This window comes from Indicator indicator, chromosome 7, assembly GCF_027791375.1.
Source record: "Indicator indicator isolate 239-I01 chromosome 7, UM_Iind_1.1, whole genome shotgun sequence".
Taxonomy (NCBI): Eukaryota; Metazoa; Chordata; class Aves; order Piciformes; family Indicatoridae; genus Indicator; species Indicator indicator.
Window position 1 is genome coordinate 867,369 of NC_072016.1, and position 27,919 is coordinate 895,287.

Genomic DNA, 27,919 nt, shown 5'->3' on the forward strand with positions numbered 1-27,919 from the left:
TCAGACAGCTTGTTTAGGTGGGACTGGAGGTCTTAGAGGTCCTGGAGAAACTGCAGGAAACTGGGTTTGTACTGGCTGCCTGAAGTGTGGAAAACAGATAGTGTGATGTATTTAATGACTTGAGACAACTGGTATTTGTAAACTGGTTCCTTACCACCATCTTTAAACAGTTGCTAGCATTTATACATAGATTTAACCCTCTCTGTCCCTCTCTCTTCCTCTCCCTGCTAGCATTTGTGCTGGTCCCATTGTGCTGGTTTCTACACAAGCACTAGAACTGCATTTCTCCTTCAAGCATTTACTCTGTTTTATCTCATATGGTGCTGCATGAAAAATCCTCCTAAGCAGGACAGGAGACCTCAGTAACTTCACTTCAGTGACACAGCAATGTAAACACAGCAAATGTGAAGTGAGAAGGGTTTAAATGCTACAAACCTTGGAGCAGGGAAATGTGATATGGTGAAAAAATCAGGACTCGATGTGGCAGACTGGAAAAGATGTTTCAGAAAATCAAGTTAACAACACACAGGTTTCAGGGTATAGCTCCTGACTCACTATCAAGGGAATGGCATTTTAGAACATGTGGCATTCTTCCTATTCTCCCTCCTGGTTTGAACTAGACCAGAACTGATCCTCATTAGTGATTTGACTTCTCAGCTCAGTCTCTGCTTGGTGTTGGCTGCTGAAGGTCTTGTCCACCCTGGCCTTGAACAAGTTCTAATCTCCAGTCTAAATCTGCCCTCCTCAAGCTTCAATCCCTTCCTCCTCATCCTGTTACTACAAGCCCTTGTAAAAAGTTCCTCCCCAGCTTTCTTGTAGCCCCCTTCATGTACTGGAAACACTTGGACTTCAAAACCCCTTGAAACCACTGTTTTAAACCCTTGGGACTTCAGATGGTTTCAACATATCAAAGAGCATCAAGTGATCAGTAAGTATACTCAAGAGAAGGAGCTGTATAGTTTGGGTTACTCACCATGAAATAATGCAACTATGGGTCTGTCCTACCTGATCATTGCTTGTGTTGTGACCTGGTCCATTGTTCTGCTTTGGTTGCTGCAGATGGGTATCCCTGAAATAAACCCCACATCATCAGGCAGATCCCTGCTGGGTTAGTCACCTTCAGGGCTGCAGCATTGTTCAGGGGACAAGGCTACAGCTCAGAGCTCTGCATTCTGTTCCTGACTCCACCCCTTTCTATCCTGGGCAAGTAATTTCAATGTGTCTGTGCAACACAATTATCCATAACAATTAGGGAAGTGAAGTGTATTAGGGGGAAAAATGCTTGAGAGCTGACAACTGGAGGGGCTTCATTAAACCACCTAATAGCAGGGTACTGGCCATTAGAGTCCCTATAGCAGGGAAGTCTTTTCTTTTGGGGAATTCTGTGTGTAGCTAAAGCTTTTGCCTGCCTGCTAAACTGATCTGGAGCATGCTCTCAGTGCTGAAATACTCAGTTGCAGGAAGGGAAATACCTGTGTTGTTTTCTGCTTCTCCTGCAGAACTTCCTTCTTATTGCATCTCTCTTAATTACTGCTAACACAGTCATGATGAGTACTGGCAACACCAGGAGGAAAAAAATGAGCAGACCATTCCGAAGTGATGTATCTAGAGAAAAGGAATTGGAATCATGTAAGATAGTGACCTCATTTAACTTCATTTTAAAGCATTTTTTCCTGCTAAAATCACATTTATGTTGAAAAAACTACAGTCCCAGAATCACAGAATGGTGGTGGTTGGAAGTGACCTCTCGAGATCATCTAGCACAAGCCTCCTGCTAAAGCAGGGTCATCCAGAGCAGCTTGCCCAGGATCACAATGGCCAGGTGGGGTTGGAAGCTCTCCAAAGAAGGAAACTCCACTTCCTCTCTGGGCGCCAGGCCTCCAGAACCCTCACAGGAAAGAATTTGTTCCTCATCTTCAGACTGAACCTCCTGGGTTCCAGTTGCTACCTGTTGCCCCTTGTCCTGTCACTGGACACCACTGAAAAGAGCCTGGCCCCATATTTTTGAGCACCTCCATTTAGGTGTTAACCACTGATAAAATCCCCTCTCAGTTTACTCATCTCCCAAGCTAAACAGCCAGAGGTCTCTCAGCCTTTCCTCATTCTATTCCCCTCTGCATCTTCATAGCCCTCCCCCAGACTTTCTCTAGTAGTTCCTTGTTGACATTTTCAAATGATTATAGATTAAAACTTGTAACTCCACTGGAATGTATACATGCTATAATCAGGAGAGCAGGATTTACCATATGTTACCACAAGTTCTGCTTTACCCACTCCATCGTGTATCATACTCAACCTTTTTCCTTTTCTATCTTTGTTTTCCAAGAATTCTAAAGCAAACAAATTCATTTTGGTTTTGCTTGCACCTCTTCTTTGCCTTCCTAAGCCGTTTTTTCCCTTTCCCAAAATATGAATTTAGATACACTAGATCAGATATGAATTGGCTTTCTTTTTGCCTCATAGAGCTACAGGTGATGACCTATGCTTGGAAACAAAGAGAGGGAAAACATTTTTGTGTGGTCTCTCAGTGTGAAGCTGTGGTAGTTTCAAGGCTGTGCCTAGAAAATTTTCCACAGATCTTGAACAGAAAGTGGTAGAATGTAAATAAATCTATTGGATTTAAAACTATTGGATGTAAAAAGGAAAATAATGATAAGGTCTAAATAATCCCATTGGCCTGATTAGCAACCCACCACAGAAGGCCAACAAAGTCTACTCCATTTTCCCTTTGCAGGATGTCATGGCTCTTACACAAACCAGCTGCTTCTTGCTGTCTGCATATCCTTACCCCTCTTATTTCTGTTGACCCTTTCCATATATACAGGTTTCATCCTCTTGCTCTATCACATCCATTTTATCAGAAATCTGTTTGAAATACCTAAATAAATGTTCAAGGATCTAGCCATTAAAAAAACATGTAACAGTAATTTTAAGCAACTTGTGTTGCTGTTTCTCTCAGGCCAAGAGAGGTCTAATTCCCCCTTGGACCAACTTCCTAGGTGTTTGCAGACCTACACATCAGACAGTCAGGTTTGCTCTTTGAGTCAGTCTGTGACCGAGTGTCCCATGCAGTAGCAAACAGCAGTGGACAAAGTGCCTGTTGCTGGCAGGTGGCTGTGGCAGTGGCTGGGAGCAAAGGAGGGCCAGTTCCAGCAGCCTACCGATGTGAGCTGGGCCACTGTTGACGCTGCTGCCGTACCCGGACTGGTTACAGAAGGGAGGCACCCAGCCCCTGTTGCAGTGGCAGTTCCCGTTGTTGTTGCACACCTACAGGGATACAGCAGGGATTAGTCAAGCCAGCAATGCCTTCTGGAAGCAGCCATTCCCAATCTCCAGTATCTGTTTGGAGTTAATCATTAAGAATTGTGCATGGAAACAGGAAATCCTGCCTAGCACAGCATAGAAACCCATGGGGTAGTCACTGGGCGTGAGCTCTGCCTCTCCAGAACATCCCAGAACACTCAGTGATGCAGGCACCAGGAATTATCCTTCCCAGAATTTAATCTTTGGGGTTTTGTTTGCCTGCAATAGATTCCTCAGAGAGAACTCTTCAGTTTTAAAACATTGGGACTCCATTTTGGTTTTTCCTATAGAAATATGTAGAGCAGGAGTCACTCAGCTGCCCTCTTTGGAGCAGTATTTTCCTTATTATTATTTCCTTCCTTCCAATACAGATAAGAGGAACCCCCAAAGCCATCTGGTGATTGCTTTTATGCAGGGATTTTATCCCTGTCTCTGTCTTCAGGAACCAGGGCATGCAAGCACCATCTACTCACCCCATTGTCATTGCACCTCTGCTTCACATCACAGCTGTAGCCCAGGCGACTTGCATCAACACATTCAAAACCCACACAAGCCTGGAACAGGTGACACAGAACTTCAACAAATCCTTTTCACAGAATCACAGAGTTGTTTCAGTTGGAGAAGCCCTCTGTGATCATCTCGTCCAACCATTGACCCAACACCCCCATGGCCATTAAGCCATGCCCTGCATTGTGCTATAGAAAGATACATGGTTACAAGTCTCCAGCACTGTCTCAAATGGCAAGGGAAAGGGCTGAGAGAACACTCGGGGCTGTACAATTTCATAGCTGCATTTGTCTCAGGTTTTCTGAGGTCTGTGGATGCATTTTGGTGGGGTGATTCAATAACTGCTATTGCAGTAGGGATTTGTAGCACCCCAGTTTTTGAAGAGCTAGTTCATTGTTTGTATACCTGAGAAGGCAGATTTATGTTGTATTATGGCATACCAATAAGAGAGCTAAGTAGTGCTTTGGAAAGCCAAGAGCTTTCCAGCTGGTGGAACAGATTCTGTGATTTATTTTACCTTCTTTTCTCCACAGGCTGTTCCATCATGAACTTGAGCAGGATCAGGGACATCTGATCCCAAGTCAAAGTCAGAAGCCCAACATAAAACCCCAGAGGCATTATTGACAACGCTCCAGGCAGGCAGATTTTGAAGACTAACAGATGTGCACTGGAGCTTGCCACACAGACTGTGCCTGCAGGGAACAAATGACACCCAGAGACAAGGTGAGCAGAACAGAGCCCAAGCTCACTGCAAACACACTGCCCAGCCAAACTTCTCAGCTTGCATTGCAAGGAAGATTTTTGGGGTTAGCTTTCATTTGCTGGTGACTTACTGTACAGGACATTTCTTGTAGACTCCACCTCTCATTCCACAGTTTCCAAACCTATCTCCTTTCATGTTTGCTCTCTCGAAGCACACATCAGGTGCTTTTCGTGCCCCTGTGTGAAACCCAGAGAATCTTAGTCAGCCACTGCACAGCTGTCTTCATTTAAAGAGTGGACAGAAATAATTTTACTCCCAAAAGACATACAATAAAGATGCTCTCATTGAATTGGAGAGAAATACAGAATTATATTCAAAACTACACAGGAAAATACAGAACACACGAATCCTCAACACCTAATACATATACAGGATACGTGAAACCCCCCCAGAAACCTTCCCCCAACCAGACTAAACCACAAATCCCCCCTTCTGCTGCCTCCCTTCCATTAGACCTAAGCAGGCCAAGATTGCTCAGGGGAAATTAGTCAGGCCTCTGAAGGCCACAAACAGGACTACTCCCCCATTGTTAGCAGAGAAGGGACTCCCTCCGGAGAGCAGACAGGAGGGAGAAAAGAGACCGAGTTGGCCTAGCTGCCAACTTATAAAGAAACAGCAGAATTATGGGATTGAATAACAAAATTACAACTTTCCTGCCCATCCCTGGAGCTTTCTGGTCCTCCTGGATGACTCAAACTCCATGATTTTTTACTTAAAGGCCTCAAACTACCACAACAGCCTTAAACATCCAAGAAAGAAAGGAAAACTGGCAATGTCTTTAGGAGACTGCAAGTCTTTTCACATTGAATGGGAACCATACCTTTTCCATAGATGGCTTCACACTGTGAGTCAAAACTCTGGCATACTCCATAGTAGCAGTAGGCCTTCATGTTGTCACAAGGGTAACCATTCATGATGTAAGCATCCTCTGGACAGTAGGCATGGCTTCCGTTACAGTATTCAGGCAGGTCACAGAAGTCCATTTTGGATCTGCATTCTGCTCCTGCGACTTTAAACTAGAATCACAAAATTGTTTTGGTTGGAAGAAACCTCTAAGTCCAGCCATCAACCCAACACCACCATGGCCATCAAACCATGTCCCAAAGCACCATGGCCACAGGTTTCTTGAACACCTCCAGGGATGGTGACTCCATCACCTCCCTAGGTAACCTATTCCAATGCCTGACTACTCTTTCATAAGGAAATGTTTCCTAATCTCCAATCTAAGTCTCCCCTGGCACAATTTCAGGCCACTTGCTCTCATTGTATCACTGGATACTAGAGAGAAGAGACCAACCCCACCTCACTATAATCTCCTTGCAGGGAGCTGTAGAGATAAATGAGAACCACAGAATCACAGAATCACAGAATCGTTCAGGTTGGAAAAGCCCCTCAGGATCACCAAGTCCAACCCAGAACCCTACTCTACAAGGTTCACCCCTAAACCATATCCCCAAGTACCACATCCAAACCACCTTTCAACACATCCAGGGTTGGTGACTCCAACACCTCCCTGGGCAGCACATTCCAATGCCTGACCACTCTTGCCCAAATATTTTTTTCCTAATGTCCAGAGAGCAATGCCATTCTACTTTTAATATGAAACAGTGGAAGTTCTAACATGAAACCCTGACAGCTGGGAACCTTTTGTGATTTTAAGAAAGACAAAGTAGTTTTTCAGGTTGTCCTAATTTTGCTGGGGTAGAATCCTAGGCCAGCCAAGGGCTGCAGGCCAGGAGCAGTTTGGAGTCAGCCAGGGCAGCTGACCCGAGGTGGCTACAGGTGTGTCCCAGACCATAAACTGTCACACTCAGTGTAAAGGGGGAAGTTTGTTGAGGATGGGGGGTTTCCTGCTTGGGCTCCTCCTGACCCTGTTTCTCTTCCTTTTTCTGCTTTTGATGACTGCCTTCCCATTTACTGTGACCCATTTACCGTGGCTGCTGTACCTTTGCTGGGCTGAGTATAACTTTGAGTACTTTATACTGGCATTGATATCAGTTTTCCATTCATTCCATTTTGTTTTCAGCCCATGAGTCTCCTCTCCTTTTCCCAATCCCCCTTCTCTCCTGGAGATGGGTCATTGGGTAATTAGGGCAACTGCTATGGTTCAGTCCCAGGCACAGGCTAAGCACAGGCACAAATCAGTATCTGACAAAGAGCCAAATCTTCCCTCAGTTTCCCATGGTGTAGATACAAAGTTTATGAGCTGAGCCTGCAGAGGACTTGGGTAGTTCATCCAAACATGCACACAAGTACAAATGAAAAAGCAGCCAAGTACAAATGAAAAAGCAGCCAACTCTCACAGACCTTGGAGAAGGTCTTGGTGAGCCCCTTGACTGCTCCTGCCTCCTACAAGGGATGCCACAGAGGTGACATTCCACTTCCAAACTACTGCCCAAGGCTTGTTTGGCACCCGTTCTCTGCTTACATGCTCTCTGCTGGTGAGCATGGTCTGACAATGTGAAAATCCATCAAGAGTACTACAACAGCTCTTCTCAATCATTACAGAGTTCTAGTAAATATTACCAGTTTAGCTCAGTAAAACACAGCCTACCTTGCAACTTTTGCAGCACAGCCCTTGAGCACATTGTGATCCAGGGGTGAGTTTGCAAGTTGCAGCATCACAGCAGGGGTTAGTGCACTCCTGAAGAACACCCACAGACAAGGGGACACAGGATTTTGGCCTTGCTCTATAGAGTACAGCATCAAACCAAATGCACAGACAAACTAAACCTTAAACACACCATCCCTTGCATGTATTATGTGTTGTACCACAGGGTGTGGGATAGGCTTACGCCTTAAGTGGACTGTAAAAGAAGCAGAACACACTGGTTTTTAAATAATACTTCTTTAAATAATACCCTCTCCCCATCTTATTTTTCCACTACACTAGCAGGCTAATGTAGAGAAATGTTGGTTTCTGCTCATGGCTTAGAAAAAGGCTATACAATGGCACCTGGGTTTGCTGACAGCTTTGTGATTCACTGCTCTTTCTTTTTGAGACACCTCTCTTCTAAAGAATAAGTCAACACATCCCACAGTTTGAGGGACATTCTGACCATGCAAATGCAACAGGCAGAGTTCAAAGTTTAGAGAGTTCTGTTTACAGCTATAGAGCTCTGTAGAGCAGAGCAGTAACAGCAATGCCCACACTGCTAAAACCAGCACACCCCCCCTGGTGTTTCCATGTACTCTGCACTGAAATGCTGTTCTGTTTTAGGCATGGGCTCAAAGCTCTGTGGAGTCCTGTAGTCCTTAACTGAGTTCCCATGGAAGTCAAGGAATAATGTTAATCTTTTTCTAAAATGTATCCTTATGTTGCTTGCAAAAATGGAAATTTACAAGGAAAACTCCACAGATATTACTTCAAATCAGGGAAAAGAGAAGGCCAGTGTTATACAACAAATCTAATTTAATGTGCAATAAGTACCCAGCTGGATTTCAGTCATTACCTCTGGTTTGCCACAGTCACATTCCTCATTGCTATCGACCACATTATTACCACAGACAGGCTCCTTGTAAATGTTGCTTGCTTTTGGAGGGTTTCTAAGGCAGTTTCCTCCTCCATTTAGAATAAGGTTCTCAAAATCATCAGCACTGCAGCTGCTGAAATTCCTGGCACCACTGGAAAGCATAACTTTTTTTAAAATTTATAAATATTCCGCTTACAGGAAAAAGTACAACTCAAGCCCTTCAAATATTGCCAATCTGTAATGAATCCCAAGTTTCATAATGCTAAGAGTCCATGAGGTACTTCATTCTCACTTTATTTTGCACTAGAGTACAGTACTAGAAATTAAAAATATATAACATAAATGCAAGGATTCTCAGAAGGAAAAAAGAGACCATCACGTTATCCTTTCTGGCCTCCTACATAAAGCTGGCCTTAGAAAGACCGTGTCTGTACTCAGGCTAAAAATGCTTGATTAATAAATGATTTCTAGAAAGGCATTCAGCTTCCTTTGGAGTCCCTAAGAACTCAGGAATGCATTTTCTTATAGTATCATAGAATGATAGAAAGGTTTGGGTTAGAAGGGATATTAAAGGTCATCCAGTTCCAGCCTCCCTGCCATGGGCAGGGACACCTCCTACTAGAGCAGGCTGCTCAGGGCCCTGTCCAACCTGGCTTTGAATACTTCCAGGGTTGGAGCCCTCACTTCTCTGGGCAACCTGTTCCAGTGCCTCACCACCCTTGTGGTGAAGTATTTCTTCCTAATGTCTTATCTAAATCCAGCTTCTTCCAGTTTGAAGCCATTAGCCCTTGTCCTGTCACTACAAGCCTTTGTAAAAGTCCCACTCCAGCTTTCCTTTCAAACACTGGAAGGCTGCTTTAAGGTCTTCCTGGGGCCTTCTTCACTCCAGGCTGAACAACCCTATCTCCCTTAGCCTTTGCCTATAGCAGAGGTCCTCCAGCTCTCTGATCATCTTTGCAGCCCTCCTCTGGACCCCCTCTAACAGTTCAATGTCAGTAGTTTTGCCCAACATCCAATTACCCTGACTGGGTAATACAAATGTGGGTAGATAAAATAATGTAATCTTTTTATCTTAAGGGGAAACCAAAGAATGAATGAACTGAAAAAAACTAGGCTGAGAGTTTAAGAGCATCTGTGTGAAGGATGCATGTTTGCATAAGGCCAGTGGATACATGCAAAACACTTTCAGCAGGGGAAAAATAAATGAATGACTGTAATTAAAACAAAAAAAAACAAACAGTTTGAGGAATGCTTCAAAGAAAGAATGACTGGACTGGAAAACAGCTGACATTAGAAATGAGTTACAATGATGTCAGGCTCGATGTGGCTCTTGGCAGCCTGCTCTAGTTGGAGGTGTCCCTGTTCACTGCAGGGGGCTTGGACCAGATGACCTGTGAGGGTCCCTTCCAACCCTATGCAACCTGTGAACATCAAGTCAGTGAATTCACCTCTGTGTTTAAACTGTCCAAACAGCTCCCCATTCTCAAGAGTTCTTCATGATTTATGGGAGTTTCCTTAGGCATGATCACAGCAGGTAAATAAGCACTAGTAAAATCAGGTAGCTGGAAATCTTACTTGTCTGTGCTGTGCATAATATAGGATGCAGGACACCTCTGGTCATCGTGTGTCATTCCCAGATTGTGCCCCAGTTCGTGTGCAACTACTGTGGCATGACGTAGCATATTGGTGTGCTGCAGCTAACAGAGAGAATCACTGTTAAAAAGGTACAAAAAGGAAGACAGTGCCAAGCTTCTGCCTACTGATTTGGCCAAGCTCTCAGAGCCTGTGAAGACAAAATGCTGAACTGTATTGCAAAATGAAAGCAACAAGGACAACTTATCTCTTGGTTTTTTTTTCAGTAGGGCCAGATCCTGCCACTCTTTCTGTTCCTTCTCCTAGGATCATATTCTGAATAATGAGACAGTTACCCAATCATCACACCCATTTCAGTGAAGTCTTCAAAGACAAAAAGACTGTTAAAAGAGCAGAATTTGTCTCTTCAGGTTGCCCACGATGTTGTGGTATCCACACTGTAAGGGCAGGAATCTCTGGAGGTACTGGCACTGCCCCAAGGATGAAGGACAAACCCCAGTGGTTTATCAGTAATTTAGCCACCTTTCAAATGTGGCCTGTTTCTAGCCTTACCCTGGGGAACTGCAGGCACTTAGGGTGCAGTATATTCACTGTCTACCCATGTAAAAAGTAAAGCTAATGCACATTATTTTGTATCTGCATTCCCATCCCATAAGCACCGTGGCTGTGAACTTAAGTGGTATGAGGATGGACTTTTCTTATGCAACAAAGAATTACAAAAAAGGAGCAAAATACTAGAATCATAGAATCATAGAATCAGTCAGGGTTGGAAGGGACCACAAGGATCATCCAGTTCCAACCCCCCTGCCACGGGCAGGGACACCTCACACTACATCAGGCTGGCCAGAGCCTCATCCAGCCTGGCCTTAAACACCTCCAGGGATGGGGCCTCAACCACCTCCCTTGACAACCCATTCCAGGCTCTCACCACTCTCATGGAGAAGAACTTCTTCCTCACATCCAGCCTGAATCTCCCCAATTCCAGCTTCATTCCATTCCCCCTAGTCCTGTCATTACCTGATAGCCTAAAAAGTCCCTCCCCATCTTTCTTGTAGCCCCCTTCAGATACTGGAAGGCCACAAGAAGGTCACCTCAGAGCCTTCTCTTCTCCAGACTGAACAGCCCCAACTCTTTCAGTCTGTCCTCATAGGAGAGGAGCTCCAGCCCTCTGCTCATCCTTGTGGCCCTTCTCTGGACACCTTCCAGCATGTCCATATCCCTCTTGTAATAGGGGCTCCAGAACTGGATGCAGTACTCCAGGTGGGGTCTCACCAGAGCTGAGCAGAGGGGGAGAATCACCTCCCTTAACCTGCTGGCCACACTTCTCTTGATGCAACCCAGGCTCTGGTTGGCTTTCTGGGCTGCAAGTGCACATTGACAGCTCATGTTGAGCTCCTTCCCTGCCTATCCTTCCTAAAGAGCTTGTACCCTGTGCTGTCTCTCTCTGTGCAAAACAGTTCAAAACCCCAAGGATCAGATTTGTACTGCAATGTACAGAACCCTTATTCCATCCAATCCCTCTGCGCTGCAATGTGCAGAACTCTTATTCCATCCAATCCTTCTGCACTGCAATGTGCAGAACTCTTATTCCATCTAATCCCTCTGCACTGAATAAATCAAAACTAGAGGCAAAGCTGGGTCTGAAAGGCAATGTTCATCAGAGAGGAACAGGGTGAGGTGATACCTATTTTATCATGGCAATCCTTAATGCGTTCATTATGGCAATAATAATTCTGCAGCCACAACCAGACTGCCAAATTTTGCATTGTTTCTGTGTTTTTGAAGCTTTCCTTCAAGTTTAGGTCCATCCTTCACCAATATCCATCCATTTTGAGTACTGTGTCAGCATGCTGCCCTTCTGATTTCACTTTGCCCTTACTCTTTAAGGACAGTTAGTCCATGTGGAGCAGCAGCTGAGAGGAGCTGTGCCGCTGCACCTGCACAAAGGACACCGGCATCAGAGAATCACAGAATCAGTCAGGTTGGAAGGGACCACAAGGATCAGCCAGTTCCAACCCCCTGCCATGGGCTGGCCAGAGCCTCATCCAGCCTGGCCTTAAACACCTCCAGGGATGGGGCCCCAGCCACCTCCCTGGACAACCCATTCCAGGCTCTCACCACTCTCATGGGGAAGAACTTCTTCCTCACATCCAGTCTGAATCTCCCCACTTCCAGCTTCATTCCATTCCCCCTAGTCCTATCACTACCTGATATCCTAAAAAGTCCCTCCCCATCTTTCTTGTAGCCCCCTTCAGATACTGGAAAGCCACAATAAGGTCACCTCGGAGCCTTCTCTTCTCCAGACTGAACAGCCCCAACTCTTTCAATCTCTCCTCATAGGAGAGGTGCTCCAGCCCTCTGATCATCCTACTTCAAGAATAAATCAGCCCTCTGATCCTACTACTTCAAGAATAACTCAGCCAAGAGGACTGGAATGTGCTGAAGAGAGAAATTGGAAAATATAATTGATTTGTTTTAATGCACAAGTCTTTACATAAGAAACCCCCATGACAGGAACCATACAGCTTCAAGACTGGGGTGACTTGAGCAAAGAGGTCAGCAAAGGGCACTTTATTTGGGATGTTCTGGCAGGTAGCTCTCTGGAAGCAGTATCTGGCAGTAGCAGTAGCTACACCTCTGCATTGTGTGCATGCAGAGGGGAAAGCCTTCAGTTGTTCAGGTGCCTCTTTGTGCCACTAGCAGTTTAGCAGCTCCTGCCCTAGCTTCTTCCAATAACAACCACGGGAGGTACTTACAGTGCTGATGGACCCTCCCTGGACCTGTGAGCAGACAGTACCCACAAAAGCCATTCCAATGGACCCACCATAAGAGCTTCTCCCTCTGCAACAAAAGCAGTTTGAAGGTGTTGCTGAAAGAGAGGCTGAAAGCTCGTGATTTCTACTCAAGCACACTAATAAGTTGGAAACAAATATTGCAAGACTAAATGTGGCCTTTTTGAAATCAAGAAGAAATGTATCACCATGGAAGTGTTTCACTATTATTAATAATTAATATTAGAGTCTGAAATATAATAATGAATAATACAGCTTGGAAACAATGATCCAACACCTAAATCTTGTGTATCTTTGCTTCCAAGTTCACAGAATGGCTGAGGTTGGAAGGCACTTTGGAGGCTATCTGGCCTGACCTCCCTGCACAGAATCACAGAATGTTAGGGGTTGGAAGGGACCTTAAAAGACCAAGTCCAACCCCCCTGCCAGACCAGGATCATCTAGAGTAGGTCACACAGGAATGTGTCCAGGTGGGGTCTGAATGTCTCCAGAGAAGAAAACTCCACAACCTCTCTGGGCAGCCTGCACAAGCAGAGCTACCTGGACTTGATTGTCTATAAAGAATTCATGACATGTTGCCATTTTCCAGGTTAAAACAGTTTGGAAGTGTAGTGAATTTTACTCTAGTTACATTTTCCTTCATACACAGCCCCCAAATCTCACAGACCAATTGCCCTGGCAGCATGGCCACTTTTGCCACTGACCACTTACATGATGAGATGCCCAACGTCGTTTTGTGATCGCTTGAGAAGATCTTCCTGCCTCCAAGACACAAATCTGCTCAGTACATCTCCAGCTGAACCATCCATCACAGATATGTGGTTTGTGTCTGTCCAGATCTCTAACCCAACCAAAACAATGTGGATGTTTAATGCTCTATACATCTGAAAGAACCACAAAGACAATCACTGTCCATCAGTCTGTCTCAGCTGAGTTATGAAAGGTTATCTCACTGCTACTGAGTAAGCAATAAGCTGAACACTGTGACCAATCCATAACTTCATTTTCTTTGAATAATTAACAGTTTGATGTTAGGAAAGAATAGATAAGTGAAAAGCAATCTACTTCATGAAGATACCTAAACCTAGAATCATAGAATTCTTTGGGTTGGAAAAGATCATCCAACCATCAAGACCTCTGATCCAGGCTGGAAAGGACCTCCAAGATCATCAAGTGCAGCTGGAGAGCCTGGAAAGACCACATTCATTCACTTCCTTAGCTGATTGTCTTGAGGAAAAACTGGGAGCAAATGATCACAGAGCTTATGGAATCCATAGATTCATAGAATACCAGGTTGGAAGGCACCTCAAGGATCATCTAGTCCAACCTTTTAGGGTAAAAATTGTTCACAGTGTTGAGTGTTTTCTTAATCAAAAAAGAACTGTCAGTGTGAGGCGAAATTCCCCCTCCCCTCCGACAACAACCAGGCTAGCCCAGTCCGGAAGCAAATGAAAGCTGTATTTACAAAGCAGAATCTACAATCTATGATGAAATGCAATGAATATGTACAAATATACAAAATTCACAACATTTACAAATATATACAATCAACAGAAAAGCACAACCGATCTCCCTTTGCTTCCCCCCAAAGGGGACCCTTCCCAAAGAGGCCTCCCTCTCCCAGGAGCTTGCCCCCCCCAGGCCCCCCTTGGACAGAAAGCAGAGTTAGTTAGAGCAGAAAGTTGTTAACTTAGCTGCTAAGGTCAGTGTGTGTTATCTTCAGCCAGAAGAGAAGAAGAAGAAAACAGCAGCCAGACAGCCCAGCAACTGCCCCCACTGCAGAATGCAGAATGTGCAGAGTGCCCACTTTGTTTTGGGTAATAGTTCTTAAACATTTCTATCTATCCAATGGAAGTGTTTAGAACAATCAGTATTTTGCTTTCTTACACCCAATAGTGACTTATTTACACTCTTTCACTTTCTCTGTCCTGAACTTTGCAAGGAAAAATTAAAAAGACAGTTTCAAACCACCACAACAGTGTTGAGTGTTTTCTTAATCAAAAAAGAACTGGAAGTGTCAAACCTACTGGAGAGCTCACATTCCTGCAGCAGCCATAGTCTGGGAGCATGGACAAGTGGTTTAAAAATCATCTTGCATCTCTCCCTCTGTCTACACCTCTGTAAAACCTGTGCTTAGATTCATGAGGTGCCTTAAATGTGTTAAAAATTGCTGAGTAACTTCCAAAGGCAGTTTCAGAAGACAATTGTTCAGATTTAGTTCATTAGCTGCTCTTCTGAAAACCATACTGGAGTAGAAAGTATTGAACCTCAGCAACTGATCTGACCTACCCCATCAACGTAGTTAATCAGCTCAACTGTTTCCTTTTGCACTGCAGCAGGATCAGAATCCTTCATCAAAAACTGTAAAATATCATATGAGGATGTCAGAGAGAAAAAAAATTAATGGTGTAATAAAAATGCATGTAGCAGTGGATGAAATCATTACCCTGTTGTTATCCACAACCACAAATAACTCCACGTAGCCTTCCTGTGGCAGGACAGCTCGCTTCTGCTGCAAAGCAGAAAGCACAAGTCAACAGAAAGAGCTCAAACTTCTTCTTTTTACTTATCTTTCTTGTGATTTTTCACCTCATGGATTTATAAAGAAGTTATGCATTTTTTAAAAACGTGGTCTATCAATTTGCCTGAGATTTCCACACAAATATCTGTATGTCAGTAATTCATCTGGGCTCAGACACTGGGGTGCATGAGCTGAACGGCAGCTTCATGCCTTTCACATCATACCCAAGACTGTCTTGGGCAAATCTGCTAAAAGATTCCTTGCTTCAAACTCTTCCCATTGTGCTGTTCTTCTGTTTCAGGATTTCCCTAGCAATACTTCCACCAGTTTGGGGCCCATGCTAATGAAGGCAACAAGGAAGTTGCTGCCAGTCTACTTGCAATGACACCAGGCCAAAGAAAGATCTCTGAAGACCCTTGACTGGGTCAGATCAAGGAGAAGGCTTGGGTGCAAGACACAGACAGAAAGGTACTTACCCTAAGAAGCTGTTCCCTGCTGGAGGTGCTGTTTGATAAAAAAGCATATTTCACAGCCTGCTTCACAAACAGCTGTTCCTGATGAAGGCTGCCATTCAGCACACCACACTGGAAGGAGACATCCTGCATACCTTCTAACTGGTAAAAGATGTGTTCAAATGTGCTGGATGCGTTGAGTGGCTCCATCCCATACCATTTGCCACCAATGTAGAGAATTCCTCTAATAATCTGTGTCGGTGTGAGCTGAAATTCCCCCCCCACCGACAACAACCAGGCTAGCCCAGTCTGGAAGCAAATGAAAAGCTGTATTTACAAGCAGAGTCTAAAATCTACAATGAAATGCAATGAATATATACAAATATACAAAATTCACGACATTCACAAATATATACAATCAACAGAAAAAGCACAACCGATCTCCCTTTGCTTCCCCCCAAGGGGACCCTCCCAAAGGGGCCTCCCTCTCCCAGGAGCTTCCCCCCCCAGACCCCCCTGGACAGAGAAGCAGAGTTAGTTAAGCAGAAAGTTGTTAACTTAGCTGCCAAGGTCAGTGTGTTATCTTCAGCCAGAAGAGAAGAAGAAACAGCAGCCAGACAGCCCAGCAACTGCCCCCACTGCCGAACGCAGAATGTGCAGAATGCCTACTTTGTTTTGAGTAATAGTTCTTAAACATTTCTATCTATCCAATGGAAGTGTTTAGAACAATCGTTATTTTGCTTTCTTACACCCAATAGTGACTTATTTACATTCTTTCACTTTCTCTGTTCTGAACTTTGCAAGGAAAAATTAAAAAGACAGTTTCAAACCACCACAGTCCACCCCTTCTAAACAATTCCATTGGCTGCTACTATCATTTATCTAATCTAAAATAATATCTACAACAATAGGTGAATAAAGACCATAGTCCATTCCGGCTATTTCAGATGTAGATGATTCAAAAGAGTCAAATCACAGGAAAAAGAGCAAACAGCTTGTTTCCTCGCACATGGAGTGAAGAAAGGAACAGGGACTCTCAGGTGACTCAGGGCTCTCAGGGTTTGTGCACCGTAGATCTCATGAACTCTCCTCTTGGGCGCGATGCTGTATCTGTGCAACACTCTGAATTTAACCTCTCTCAGCCAAAGTTAGATTTCTTTGTGGAATACACTGAATTTCACCATTTTCTTGCATCACCCAATAGGTGTGACCAGGACCTTCAGCAGAAACCACCCCTCGGACAGGTTTGGCCTCTCCTGAAGGAGAAAATACCCAAACAGTTTTGTCTAACAGATTCTTTTCTCTGATAACAGGAACTCTATCACCTTCCTCCTTTCGCAACAAATCTGATTGGGCAGGTCCAGCTCGATTCACTGAACCTCTACTATTCACCAACCAGGTTGCTTGTGCTAAATGTTTCTCCCAGTTTTTCAATGATCCACCCCCCATGGCTTTGAGAGTGGTTTTCAGCAAACCGTTGTAGCGTTCGATCTTCCCTGCAGCTGGTGCATAGTAGGGAATGTAGAATATCCACTCGATGCCATGCTCTTTGGCCCAGTTTTTTACAAGATTGTTCTTGAAATGAGTTCCGTTGTCTGACTCAATCCTCTCTGGAGTTCCATGTCTCCACAGGATTTGTCTTTCCAGACCAAGAATGGTGTTACGTGCAGTTGCATGAGGAACTGGATAAGTTTCCAGCCATCCAGTGCTTGCCTCTACCATAGTCAGCACATACTGCTTACCAGATGGAGAACGAGGTAGAGTGATGTAGTCAATCTGCCAGGCTTCACCATACTTGTACTTGGACCATCGGTCACCGTACCACAAGGGCTTGATCCGCTTTGCCTGCTTAATAGCAGCACAAATGTCACAGTCATGGATGACTTGTGTGATAGCATCCATGGAAATGTCAATGGATCTGTCACGAGCCCATCGGTAGGTTGCATCTCTGCCTTGATGTCCTGACGAGTCATGGGCCCACCGAGCTAAGAACAGCTCACCTCGGTGTTTCCAGTCAAGATCAGGATCAGGATCAGAGTTTGTGTCCACCTGGGAAACTCTTGCAGCTAGATCTGCCTGATGGTTGTGGTGTTGTTCCTCTGTAGCTTTGCTCTTAGGAATGTGAGCATCGATGTGTCTCACTTTCACTGGGATTCTCTCAATGTGAGCAGCAATGTCTTGCCACAGATCTGCAGCCCAGATTCGCTTTCCTTTCCTCTGCCAGACATTGTTCTTCCAGTCTTTCAGCCAACCCCACAAGGCATTGGCTACCATCCATGAGTCGGTGTAGAGATAAAGCTTTGGCCATCTCTCACGTTCAGCTATGTTAAGAGCTAGCTGGACAGCTTTTACCTCTGCGAATTGACTGGATTCTCCTTCTCCATCTCTCGCTTCTGCAACTCTGCGCGTTGGGCTCCACACTGCAGATTTCCATCTCCGCTTGTTCCCAACCAGACGACAGGAACCGTCTGTGAACAAAGCATATCTCTTTTCATCATCAGACAGATCACTGTAAGGAGGAGCTTCCTCAACACGAGTTACTCTCTCCTCTGGAGGTTTAGCACAGCTTGTGCCTTCTGGCCAGTTTGTGATCACCTCCACCAAACCAGGCCTTTCGAGATTTCCCATTCGAACTCTCTGTGTTATCAGAGCCATCCACTTAGACCAGGTAGCATCTGTTGCATGATGTGGTGAAGAACCTTTGCCTTTGAACATCCAATTCAGAACTGGCAATCTAGGAGCTAGAAGAAGTTGTGACTCAGTTCCGATGACTTCAGAAGCAGCTTTCACTCCTTCATAAGCAGCTAAAATCTCTTTCTCTGTTGGAGTGTAGTTTGCCTCTGAGCCTCTGTAGCCACGACCCCAGAAACCAAGAGGACGTCCTCGTGTCTCCCCTGGAGCTCTTTGCCATAAGCACCAGGTTGGACCATTGTCACTCGCGGCCGTGTACAGAATGTTCTTAATGTCTGGACCAGTTCGGACAGGTCCCAGACCCATCGCTTGGACTACCTCTCGCTTGATCTGGTCAAAGGCTGCTTGTTGCTCAGGACCCCATTGGAAACTGTTTCTTTTTCGAGTCACATCATATAGAGGTTTCACAATCTGACTGTATCCAGGAATGTGCAGTCTCCAAAATCCCACTATACCTAAGAAACGCAGAGTTTCTTTCTTGTTGGTGGGATTTGCCATGGTGGAGACTCTGTTTATCACATCCATTGGGATGTGACGGCGACCGTCTTGCCACCGCACTCCCAGAAACTGGATTTCTCTGGCAGGTCCTTTCACCTTGTCTCGCTTGATAGCGAAACCAGCTTGCAAGAGAATGTCAATGATTTTGTTACCTTTCTGGAAGACTTCTTCAGCAGTCTCACCCCAGACGATGATGTCATCGATGAACTGAATGTGTTCTGGAGCTCCACCTTTCTCCAAAGCATCATGGATCACTGCATGGCAGATGGTTGAACTGTGAATCCACCCCTGGGGCAAACGATTGAATGTGTACTGAATGCCTCTCCAGGTGAAAGCAAACTGAGGCCTGCATTCCTCTGCTATGGGAATAGAGAAGAAAGCATTAGCAATGTCTATGGTAGCATACCATTTGGCCTGCTTGGATTCCAGCTCATATTGGAGTTCCATCATGTCTGGTACAGCTGCACTCATGGGTGGAGTTACTTCATTCAAGGCACGGAAATCAACTGTCAGATGCCACTCTCCATTCTGCTTTCGCACAGGCCAGACTGGACTGTTGAAAGGTGAATGAGTTTTGCTGATGACCTTCTGACTCTCCAACTGACGAATCAAGTTTTGAATGGGCACCAAAGAGTCACGGTTGGTTCTGTATTGTCTGTGATGCACAGTTTGAGAAGCAACCGGCAGCTTTACATCCTCTATCTCATGTTGTCCAACAACTGCAGATTCATCTGAAAGCTCAGGTCTAATGGACAACTTCAATTTTCCTCCATCAATTTCTACAGTTGCTATTCCAAAAGCCCATTTGTAACCCTTAGGGTCTTTAAAACGCCCTTCTCTCAGAAAGTCAATTCCCAAAATACAAGGTGCATTAGGACCTGTTACAATAGTATGTTTCTTCCACTGCTTCCCAGTTAAACTTATATCAACTTCTATCTTAAACAACTCTTGAGATCCACCAGTGACTCCCTGAATAGTTATAGATTCTCCCCCTTGATAATTTGATGGTATTATGGTGCACTGAGCTCCTGTGTCAACCAAGGCCCTGTACTTCTGAAATTTTGAAGTGCCAGGCCACTGGATGTACACATCCCAATAGATTCTGTTATCTCTATTATCCCTTACCTCCCCCTGGCGGAAGGCAGGGCACCCCTAATGGTGGGGATTACCTCCACATGTACAGCTGGCACAATGTCCAGCATCAGAATTAGGATCACTGTTGGAGCTATCAGAGTTGTTCTGGGAAACTGAGGAAGCGACAGCTAGCCTCCTGGTATTGCTACCTCGGGATCTGCCCCTCTGCAGCTCCCGTAACCTCTTGAAAAGATCAGAAGTTGGTTGACCATCCCATCTGTTCATGTTCTCACCAAACTGATCACGCAGAGTTATCCAGATACTGCCACGTGATTGCCTCTGCTGTCTGTTTTGGTTTGACCTATTCTGGAATGGCCTCCTTGGAGCACGTCTGTTCCTAACAGCTGAAACTTGTATCCATCTGGAGGAAGAAGAATCAGAATCATCCCCCTTCATCAAGTTGGATATGGAGGTTTTAAGTTCCTCCTTCAGCTCTTTCATGCAATTCTCCATCTTTCCAGACAGAGCCTCAATGGCTGAAACCAAAGAAGTATGTGCAAGACTATCCTCCAACTGCCTCATTTGGTCAGTGAAATGGCCAACAGTAGGAGGTGCTTCACCATAATTTCTTGCCACAATCCTGCTTGCCAGAATAGTAGCATAATTAGGAGGAGCAAGCTTAATGAGCTTTTTGGCAAGGCCTGTTCCAACAGGAATTTCATCAGGATTCAGAGTCTTATGATCTCCATACATTACTTCTCTCACAGCAAACTCTCTCAGACGCTTGATTCCCTCAGCTATTGTGGTCCAAGGCTTAGGGTTCCATGGTAAATCATCTCTGCTGGGGTACCTCAGCGAGACTGCCAGTAGGAGGCGTGCCCACAGAGAAAATTTACCAATGCACTTGCCTAGATGCCTGTCTATGCCTGTATCCTTTGAGAGCATCCCCAACTGAGAGGCCGACTTGTCGCCTACCACCAATGCTGGGGCTCCCATATCAAAACACCTGGCTAGCCAAGACAGGACTGGCTCATTATCTCCTCTGATGTAATCCTTCCTCACATGTCTAATTTCCTGTCTGGGTGCATTAGCTGACTGTATGTCATCCTCCTCCTCCTCCTCATCATCATCCTGAGGTTGCTGTCCCCATAATCCTATTTTAATCCTCCGTTGAATTTCTTTGAGTTCAGAGGCACTACCAGCAGTTGCTAATCTACCAGGGTCTACATCCTGACCTACATCTCCATCATCCATGTGGGGTCTCAAGAGGTCTACCAGAGTTTTAAGGCTAACCCTCTCTTCCTCATCAGAAGGATCTTTCTTAACAGAGGGACCCTGAGTAGAAGGACCCTCATCTCCATCTGCACCATCTCCTGCAGCATCTGCATCTCCTTTACGCTTTCTGGTTACAGTGGCCACCAAATTTACTGTCTTGGTTTTCACATTCACAGCAGAGTTGGAAGAGCAAGTAGCCTTATGTCTTTCTTGACACAGTGCTATCAGTAGCCATATGATTATTCCAAGAAGCAACAAAATTAAGGCAAGCACAAGATATTTAGGGTACCACTGGTTCCAAAGACCCTCTGTAGTTGTAAGAGGAGTAACAAACTCATATGTGTCTGCTAGCAGATCCATAGTTGAGTTACCATAGCTTTTTAGCCCAATAAGACCACAACAGAATTCACCAACATTCAGTAACTTGTTCTTAACCCAAAGAAACGACTTATATGCCACATATCTCACAATCTTGTCTATCATGCAGGAAACAGCCCATCTGTAAACAATCACACCGATAATAGATGAAATAAAATTACTCAAAATCCAAAACAGCTTCATTTTGCTTCCTAATCTGAGCAGAAATAAATCACAAGCAATCGAGCCCCGAGCTGGAGCGCCAAAAATAAAAAGTGTGTCGGTGTGAGCTGAAATTCCCCCCCCACCGACAATAACCAGGCTAGCCCAGTCTGGAAGCAAATGAAAAGCTGTATTTACAAGCAGAGTCTAAAATCTACAATGAAATGCAATGAATATATACAAATATACAAAATTCACGACATTCACAAATATATACAATCAACAGAAAAAGCACAACCGATCTCCCTTTGCTTCCCCCCAAGGGGACCCTCCCAAAGGGGCCTCCCTCTCCCAGGAGCTTCCCCCCCAGACCCCCCTGGACAGAGAAGCAGAGTTAGTTAAGCAGAAAGTTGTTAACTTAGCTGCCAAGGTCAGTGTGTTATCTTCAGCCAGAAGAGAAGAAGAAACAGCAGCCAGACAGCCCAGCAACTGCCCCCACTGCCGAACGCAGAATGTGCAGAATGCCTACTTTGTTTTGGGTAATAGTTCTTAAACATTTCTATCTATCCAATGGAAGTGTTTAGAACAATCGTTATTTTGCTTTCTTACACCCAATAGTGACTTATTTACATTCTTTCACTTTCTCTGTTCTGAACTTTGCAAGGAAAAATTAAAAAGACAGTTTCAAACCACCACATAATCATAAAAGAATGAACAATTCTTCCACAGTTTTCCCCTCATGGTTATGACTAGGTGAGTGAATACCAGCTGGATACTTAAAGACTACAACTGTTCATGCCACTGTGTTGAACTCAATTATTTTCTTGAGTTATCTTCATACAAGGGGCACATCCAAATAGAACTTAGATCACACATTGGATCCTTGAATCACTTAGCAGGAAAGCCAAATTGTTACTACATGAGTCTAGGCTGTGGGCACAAAGGTGATGCAAAGGATCTCATTTGGTCTTTATCTCTAGCCCTATGCAGATAAAGTAAACCAGCATTTTAGAAAAGGAGATCTTCTAAGATAGAAAGAGAGGCTAAAAGCAATCACCAGGGTGTTTGAGGGCAACAGCTGAGCACATTCTGAATATCTGCAGAATTTGCTGTGCCTGCTGTCTCATTTTGCCAGCTCATATGGACTGATTCTGTGTGGAGAACACCATCTTGTAGGCATTCATCTGGCCCCTTTATGTTTCTCAAATAAATGCAGTTTTACTGGGTTTGAAACACAAAAGTGGTTCAGTTTTGGTCAAAAGTTTTCCTCAGAACTCATTTGAATTGCCCCCAGTCCGAAGACAGAACTGTTTGCAGGGGTGTTTCAAGTTCAGCAGAAGCTTCATCAGACAGCACTTCTACAAAGCTACCTCTGGTCAAGACATTCACATCAAGTAAGAGAGGCCTCAGTTCATGCCTAATTTCTGCCTACACTTACACTCTCCTCTCATGGTATCTTTTTTTCTGTGAATGAATTTTACAAAAGGGGGGAAAATACAATTTGGGGGAAACTAAAACCTCTCAGGAGTTTCAGCTTTGTCAAAAGGTGAAATACTGACAAAGAGATAGTGTTTTCTCTCCAGCTGTATGGTGAATAGCAGCTTGGTTTTTAACTGGATTACTTTGGTACTGCACCATGAATTATCCTAAAGGAAAAAAGCAAGAGGTAATACCTAAGGCCACTGCATGTGCTGAGAGCAAGCATTGAGTCAGCAATTCCTTCAACGGTACCATGGTAATGACAGTGTGTCTGCAATGCAACAAACCCACACAGTGAATGACACAAGACATTGTTCCCTTCGCATGCAAACTTATTTTCTAACTAACCTTTTTATTTGCGTGACTTTAAGGCTGGCTGGTACACAGTTCCCTGTTCTAAAAGTAATCCCAACCTTGGGGCAAATGATGACATGACATGAATGACTGCAACAGCATTTTGTCCCTTGGTTCTAGAAAACAAACAGCTTTTTACCTTAACTCAGCACCAGCTTTTAGCAAAATCCTGTCTACTGCCTTACTCATCCTGTTCTTAGACAGACCCCTCTCAAAGCCTGATCTGAGATCTCCCATATGCAGAGCACCCAACTGAGTCTCACTGAGCTCACATGCAGCTGAAATTTGAAATGAAATCCAGAAGTATTTATAAGGTTTGCTTTATGTGGGACCTAAAAGCTACAGAGCTTTGGTGCTGCCATGGCACCTTTAATTACATACTATGCAAAGAAGACCTAATCAGGTAGCTCACATTCAGCCTTGGCATCATCTTCTGGCATCTCCTTTCACACCCTGGAAAGCAGCAGTGCTGTATCACCATACACAGCCCACTCCCTGCTATCCCACACAACTTTGTGTGTTTTGTGTCCGTGGTTTAACAACAATGCTGCAAATGTGAAACCTCACAAAAGCCTCTTTCCCAGCAAATACATTTTTCTTCTGCAGATATTTTCTGTGCATTGCTAGCCTCTTCCCTTCCATTGCCACAAATGTCACTGACTGTCACTATCCTTTCACAGAGCTATGGAGGCCCTCAGAAGTAATGCCTGGGCACTGGCTTTTGCTTTGCAAGCACATTTAGATACAGAGGCATCCTTGTCATCCTTAGCTCCATCAGTTCCCCAAGCTTGGCTTCGCTTCTTTGAGGAAGCTTTGGCACAAAAAGGGAATTTCATTGTATACAATACCTGGGGTTTTGATTGTCTTGCCTCCAGTTTCCCATTTTCCCCATATGTATACAGTATAAAGTCTTCACTGACAAGCTCTCTGGAAACAAAAATAACCTAATGCTCTTTTAGCAGTCTAGAGAACAAGAAGTTCAGAATCCTAGTAAGTACATTCTGTTAGCAGCACACTAGTGTTACATTATCATTACTAAAATACACATATGTGAAACAAAATCCCTTAAAGTGAGCTGTATTATTTGGAAAAGAAGTTGTTTTGAAATGTTGTAACTCAAATACCCATAGGGTAGCATCTGAGCAGGCTGTGTTGCATCAGGGACTCAATGCTCTGGAATGAGGAACAACAGTAGCAGAAAAATTTGTTTAAATACAACAGGGCTTAACAACCCTCGCTCCTGCTACCACAAAGCTAATGTTGAACTGGCTCCTCATTTCCCATAAGGATTTTCTGAAATGTGCTCTCTTGTGCTGCTAATAAGAAATTAATCAAAACAAGTTTCTTCATGATTAGAAAAAAATAGGATTCTTTTCTATTTGCAAGGCACTACTGTAACAGAGACTATTTAACAGAGTCACTTTGTAATTACTACAATCTGACATTTAAATGCTTTCTTCTGAATTTTGTCAGGATCAAGATACTTGTCTGTATGCAACTAACTCCCACAGTTCCTTAGAACACTCTATCACATACTTCTTTTTCCTCAGTTTGAGGAGATAGGTTCCATTGCTGGTTTTAACTGAGTAAATCAGATTGTCATCTGGGTGCTCCTGAAAACAGAACAAAAGAGAACACTTCATGAGGTGATTTTCTACTTGGTTCTGTCAGTCCTGTCTTTTGCCTGACAAGAGAGGTCCAACTACTATGTATGTTTGAAGTATCTACCAAAACACAAATTGCTGACCCTCATGCCTTCTATGCTTTGAAGTCTCAGCAGCACACTCTGCATTCTTTCCTCTGGGAAGTTTATGCTCTAATAATCTCTAGCTTTGCTTGTGGAAGACAGGGGCACAGGCCATGTATGCACTTTTTGCTGGACTATCGTGTGGTGTTTCGTGACACTCCTTATGCAAATTGTGCCTTCCCAAAGTGGTTTGCACAGAGCTGACTAATGCTGTTTCATTAACAGTTACTTCAGTAACTGAACTTGATATCTAGCACAAAGGTAAGTTACCTCACAGCTGAAGAATTGAGGCTTGGATCTTTCTTTTTTAACTCATTAACCTGTACAGATCTCTGGGACCACTTCTCCAAAGTGAGCATCAAGCCCTTTAGGTGCTGCATGGCTGAAATCCTCTGGTTATCCAAAGACCAGATACAGTGAGCAAAAAGGGATACACAGCATGGATGTTAATTCATGTTTGAGTTCAACATCTACTCTGACATGGAGGAAATGGAAATATTCATGGTCCTTCTCACTTCTGCCTAACAAGGCTGTTCACAGAAGTTTGAAAGATGCTAACTTAGAGTGCAGTCACAGCCCTTCCCTTTTTTGGAAGATATTTACTCAAAATTTGGGAAAACACTAAGAATCTGAAGAGCTAGCACGGAGCACATTCCTTCACAATAATCATCATCATCTCTATAGACCATAAACTGTATGTGTGACATAGGACAGTATTGTGAAAACCAGCAACAGGAGAAGAAAAAGAGTAACAAACCTCTTGGAAGGATGTGTGATGCTTTTCTCTGCCTGTGAGGCTTTGAGGAATAATTATTTCTAATGTAGAAAGTCTAGATGTCTGCTCAGAAGACACACCTACAAATAAAGTTTGACATTTCTAAAGAATCAGAAAGGATAATTAGGATGTTAAGTTGGAATCTACACAGTAGTGACTACCAAAACCCTGTTCTGATCTGGCCATGAATGGAGCAAGAGTAACATCACCAGTACAAGGTCTGACTGCCCATGGTCAGAATGGTCTCTTCTGTCTGGCCCAGAACTCTTGGATTGTGCTGGGAAAGTTGCAGAAATCAACATTTTAATTCATTTTTTTCAGAACTTGCTGGACAAAGAAGTGGAGAACATTGTATCTGCTGAGGAATAAATTCCATCCCCAAATACCTCGGGGAATGTCTTTAACTGGCTAGAGTCACTTGCTGTTAGCTTTGCCTTCTAGCTGCTGTTAGGTCCAGCACTTGCTCATCTCTTCCCTCTTGCTCCTGTCTCTACTTCCTTCTGTTCTTTCCTTGATTAAATTGACTCACCTTTCAGCTTTCTCCTTCCATGCAAATCCCTTTTCTCATATTCCTTTCCCCATTGCCCTGAGGAACACTTAAGAGTTGTCCTCTGGATACAGTTCTGCCACCTGGCTTGGCTCCCCACGCTGCCAGCTGCCACTGCCTAACACTGCATTTTGTTTGTTCCAGTCAAACCTTTGCACAAGGTTTGTAGCCTTTTACATGAGATCGGAATTATTTCCAGAGCATCATGCCAGTGCAGGAAGCTAAAGACGACTCTGCTGAGTGTCTGGTTTCAGGTAAACATGTCTATAAAGGCAATTAAAGTGGTTTCTTCCTTCTTAAACTGTTGTTTCCTAAGGAAACAAGAGTATTTCTCATTTATAGCAGCACAAAGTCACTCTCAGCCTCCCACCTTTCTGTGAAAGGAATTCATAATTGCAAAAAAGTCACAGAATCACCCAGTCAAAGTGAGGAGGAGGATTCTTCAGTGTAATGATGATCTCTACCTGTGAGATAACATCAGGACTTCTAAAGGCTAGGTAGCATATGGTTAGCATTAAAGACTACCACTGCAATCAAAATGTGGAAGCTGCTGTCAGCAAATAGGTCTGCAAAGAATATTGGCACTCAAGCCTTCGCTCTTCAGTAATTTCATTATCTAAATCACAAAATCCATTGTGTTTTGTGAGTGAAGTGTATCATAACAGTGGAAATGCAGTTCTAACACATTTTGAAACCTAAAGTCTGAAAACTGTCCTTAATACACATGATAAAAATATCTATCAGTTTCTGGGAAAGCATTTTGTCTGTTACACCTAAATCTAAAATCTGAAGCCAAAACGTAAATGGAAATGAGTTAATGAGGAACTAAAAACTGTAGGGATTTCCCTCACATTCCTGGAGAATAAATCTTTTTCTAGTCTTTACTGTCGATGAGGGTGACAGTAACTGCAGCTGTCACCAGCAGTGTCCCATGTGGAGGACGATATATTTACATACCTTCTACCTTTTGGAGAATAAAAGCAAACACAAAGAGCTCAACTGTAAAAAGCTTCAACCTGTCATCATTTCCAGAGAGCTTTTTCTTGAACCAGATTTTCTGAATGAGCAGATCAGCTACCAGCCTAGCATCTGGGGAGGGTGGTGACCCCACTGGGAATGTGCAAATCATCATTACATTGGACTGCTGAGCACAAGAAGACATGGAGAAACTTTCTGAATATGTAGCAAAACCTGAAAGCTTACCTTTTATCCAAGAAGGTTTTCCAGTTAAAGTTATTCCAAAAGTGAGCAGAACCAGGCTGTGTTTTATCATGACTGTATTCCCCAGAGAGACTGAAGGTATTGCCTACCCAGCTCTCAGCTGCTCTGCACAGGAGACTAGAGTGATGGGAACCGTCTGCTCCGAAGGTAAACAGCAGCCAAAGCTCTCCCATACTACATCTCCAAGGAAACGGGAAGGCAAAGTTAAGCCATTAGGCTTGCAAAAAAAAAAACCAAACCAACAACCAAACCAGACTGGTCAGGCAGCTTAAAGCAAATAAAAAGCAGCACTCTTAAATGCTGATTGGAGAAAAGAGCACCAACCCATGGAAGGA

The 27,919-nt window shown here is 44.0% G+C and overlaps 1 protein-coding gene across 1 annotated transcript; it reads right to left on the reverse strand.

The window, feature by feature from the left end:
• Nucleotides 1-27,636, reverse strand: LOC128968036 (disintegrin and metalloproteinase domain-containing protein 9-like). Its single transcript, XM_054382356.1, has 22 exons — nt 27,555-27,636; nt 25,799-25,896; nt 24,831-24,907; nt 24,143-24,221; nt 23,135-23,211; nt 15,429-15,648; nt 14,878-14,943; nt 14,721-14,792; nt 13,143-13,315; nt 12,396-12,480; nt 9,622-9,743; nt 8,026-8,197; nt 7,128-7,217; nt 5,394-5,589; nt 4,644-4,749; nt 4,328-4,502; nt 3,777-3,857; nt 3,162-3,267; nt 1,473-1,605; nt 1,006-1,069; nt 436-488; nt 1-79 (listed from the first exon to the last, which is right to left on the reverse strand). The coding sequence occupies exons 1-22, from the start codon at nt 27,634-27,636 to the stop codon at nt 1-3; spliced, it is 2,406 nt and encodes an 801-aa protein (XP_054238331.1).
• Nucleotides 27,637-27,919: the final 283 nt, after the last annotated feature.